This window comes from Pterocles gutturalis, unplaced genomic scaffold, assembly GCF_000699245.1.
Source record: "Pterocles gutturalis isolate BGI_N339 unplaced genomic scaffold, ASM69924v1 scaffold43431, whole genome shotgun sequence".
NCBI classification, from domain to species: Eukaryota; Metazoa; Chordata; class Aves; order Pterocliformes; family Pteroclidae; genus Pterocles; species Pterocles gutturalis.
Window position 1 is genome coordinate 3,141 of NW_010107001.1, and position 1,466 is coordinate 4,606.

Below are 1,466 nucleotides of genomic sequence, written 5' to 3' on the forward strand. Positions count from 1 at the left end.
CCCGGGTGCTGGGGACATCCCCTGCCAGTGGGACGTGCCCCTGGTGTGCGTGAGGATGGAGAGATGGGCTGCACTGGGCACCCATCTACCACGTCAGAGGGGCTGTCCCCTCCTTGGTGGGCACGGACTGGGCTGGGCGTGGAAGGTGCCAGCCTTCCCCACCTGCAGTTTGTGCAGGCTGAGCGGTGCCGTCTCGGTCCCCTCGCAGGTCGCGGTGCTCTACATGTCCACCAGGCTCATTGTCAACCTGTCCCAGACCTACATCGCCATGTACCTGACCAACTCGCTGCTGCTGCCCAAGGTGGGCGTGGGGCAGGGCCCTGCTCGCGTGCTGAGGTTGCGTGCACAGGGGTCTTGTGCCAATGGTCGAGAGTTTATTTTCTCCCTGTCCTTGTCTCTTGCAGAAATACATCGCCACCATCCCCCTGGTGATGTACATCAGTGGCTTCCTCTCCTCCTTCCTGATGAAGCCTGTGAATAAGTGGATAGGTCGAAATGTGAGTCCTGGGGGGCTGGTGAGTTAGACCCAAGGAGAGGCCCAGGGGCCGGATCCTGACCGCACAAGTGGGCAGAGCACTTGGCACACGTGAGCCTGGCTAGAGAGCAGGGACCCCTCGTGCATCCTCTGCAGATGATCCCCTGCAGCCGTGTGGGTCCCATTGGGACAGTGCGAGTGGTGGGCAGGGTGAGGGGGCATGGGCCTATCCTGCACATCTGAGGTTGGGGAAAGCGATGCTGATCCTGAGACAGCCTGTCCTGTGCAGCCCTGTTGGGGCTGGGAAAGCCCCATGGTGCCCATGAGAGGCAGAGGGAGGGTTTGGCTGAGCCCCCCTGGGCAGCCATGGGCTGTGGGGGTCTGCAGCACCAGCAGAAGGGAGCTGCCCCTCCGGTGCATCCCCCTCTGCACCGCAGCAAGCACTGTTCCCCAGCAAGCCCCTGCCTCGCCTGCTGGTGGGTGTCCCTGTGCACCCTGCCTGCAGTTCTGCCGGGGGCTCGGCTCCTGGGCTGCAGGCTATGCTGTGAAATAGCCTGGAGCACTGCAAGGCCCTTGCTCTTTGGGGGCTCCTTGTTTACAACCAGCTGGGAGAGAGCCAGGGCTGTCCCCTGCGGGTCCTGGCAGCAGCTGGCCCCCGTGCCCTCCCTGCTCACTCCTGCCTTGCCGGGTGTCAGCCGAGCCGGGGTCTGAGCTTTCCCTTCTCCCTGTCCCCTCGCCGGCCTGGAGCAGCTGACCTACTTCGTGGGCATCCTGGTGATCTTGGCCTTTGCCTCCTGGGTGACGCTGGCCAGGCAGATGGGAGCAGAGATCTATGGGGCGGCCGCGCTGCTTGGGGCTGGCTCCGCCACTATCCTGGTCACCTCCCTCTCCATGACAGCAGACCTCATCGGCACCAACACGGTACGTCTGCTCCTCCCGGACAGGGTGGACTCGTGGCCCGTGGGCTGGGGCAGGCACTGCTGCAGGATCG

General features: G+C 64.2%; 1 protein-coding gene across 1 annotated transcript in view; it reads left to right on the forward strand.

Annotated features, from left to right (window-relative positions):
* Positions 1-1,466, forward strand: part of MFSD12 (major facilitator superfamily domain containing 12) — a gene marked incomplete at both ends in the record, with an annotated part of 4,288 nt that overhangs the window by 1,753 nt on the left and 1,069 nt on the right. Inside the window, 3 exons of the mRNA XM_010087953.1 lie at positions 209-301; positions 405-497; positions 1,226-1,396. Coding sequence (XP_010086255.1) covers positions 209-301; positions 405-497; positions 1,226-1,396 — 357 coding nt within the window. The remainder of the gene's footprint in view (positions 1-208; positions 302-404; positions 498-1,225; positions 1,397-1,466) is intronic.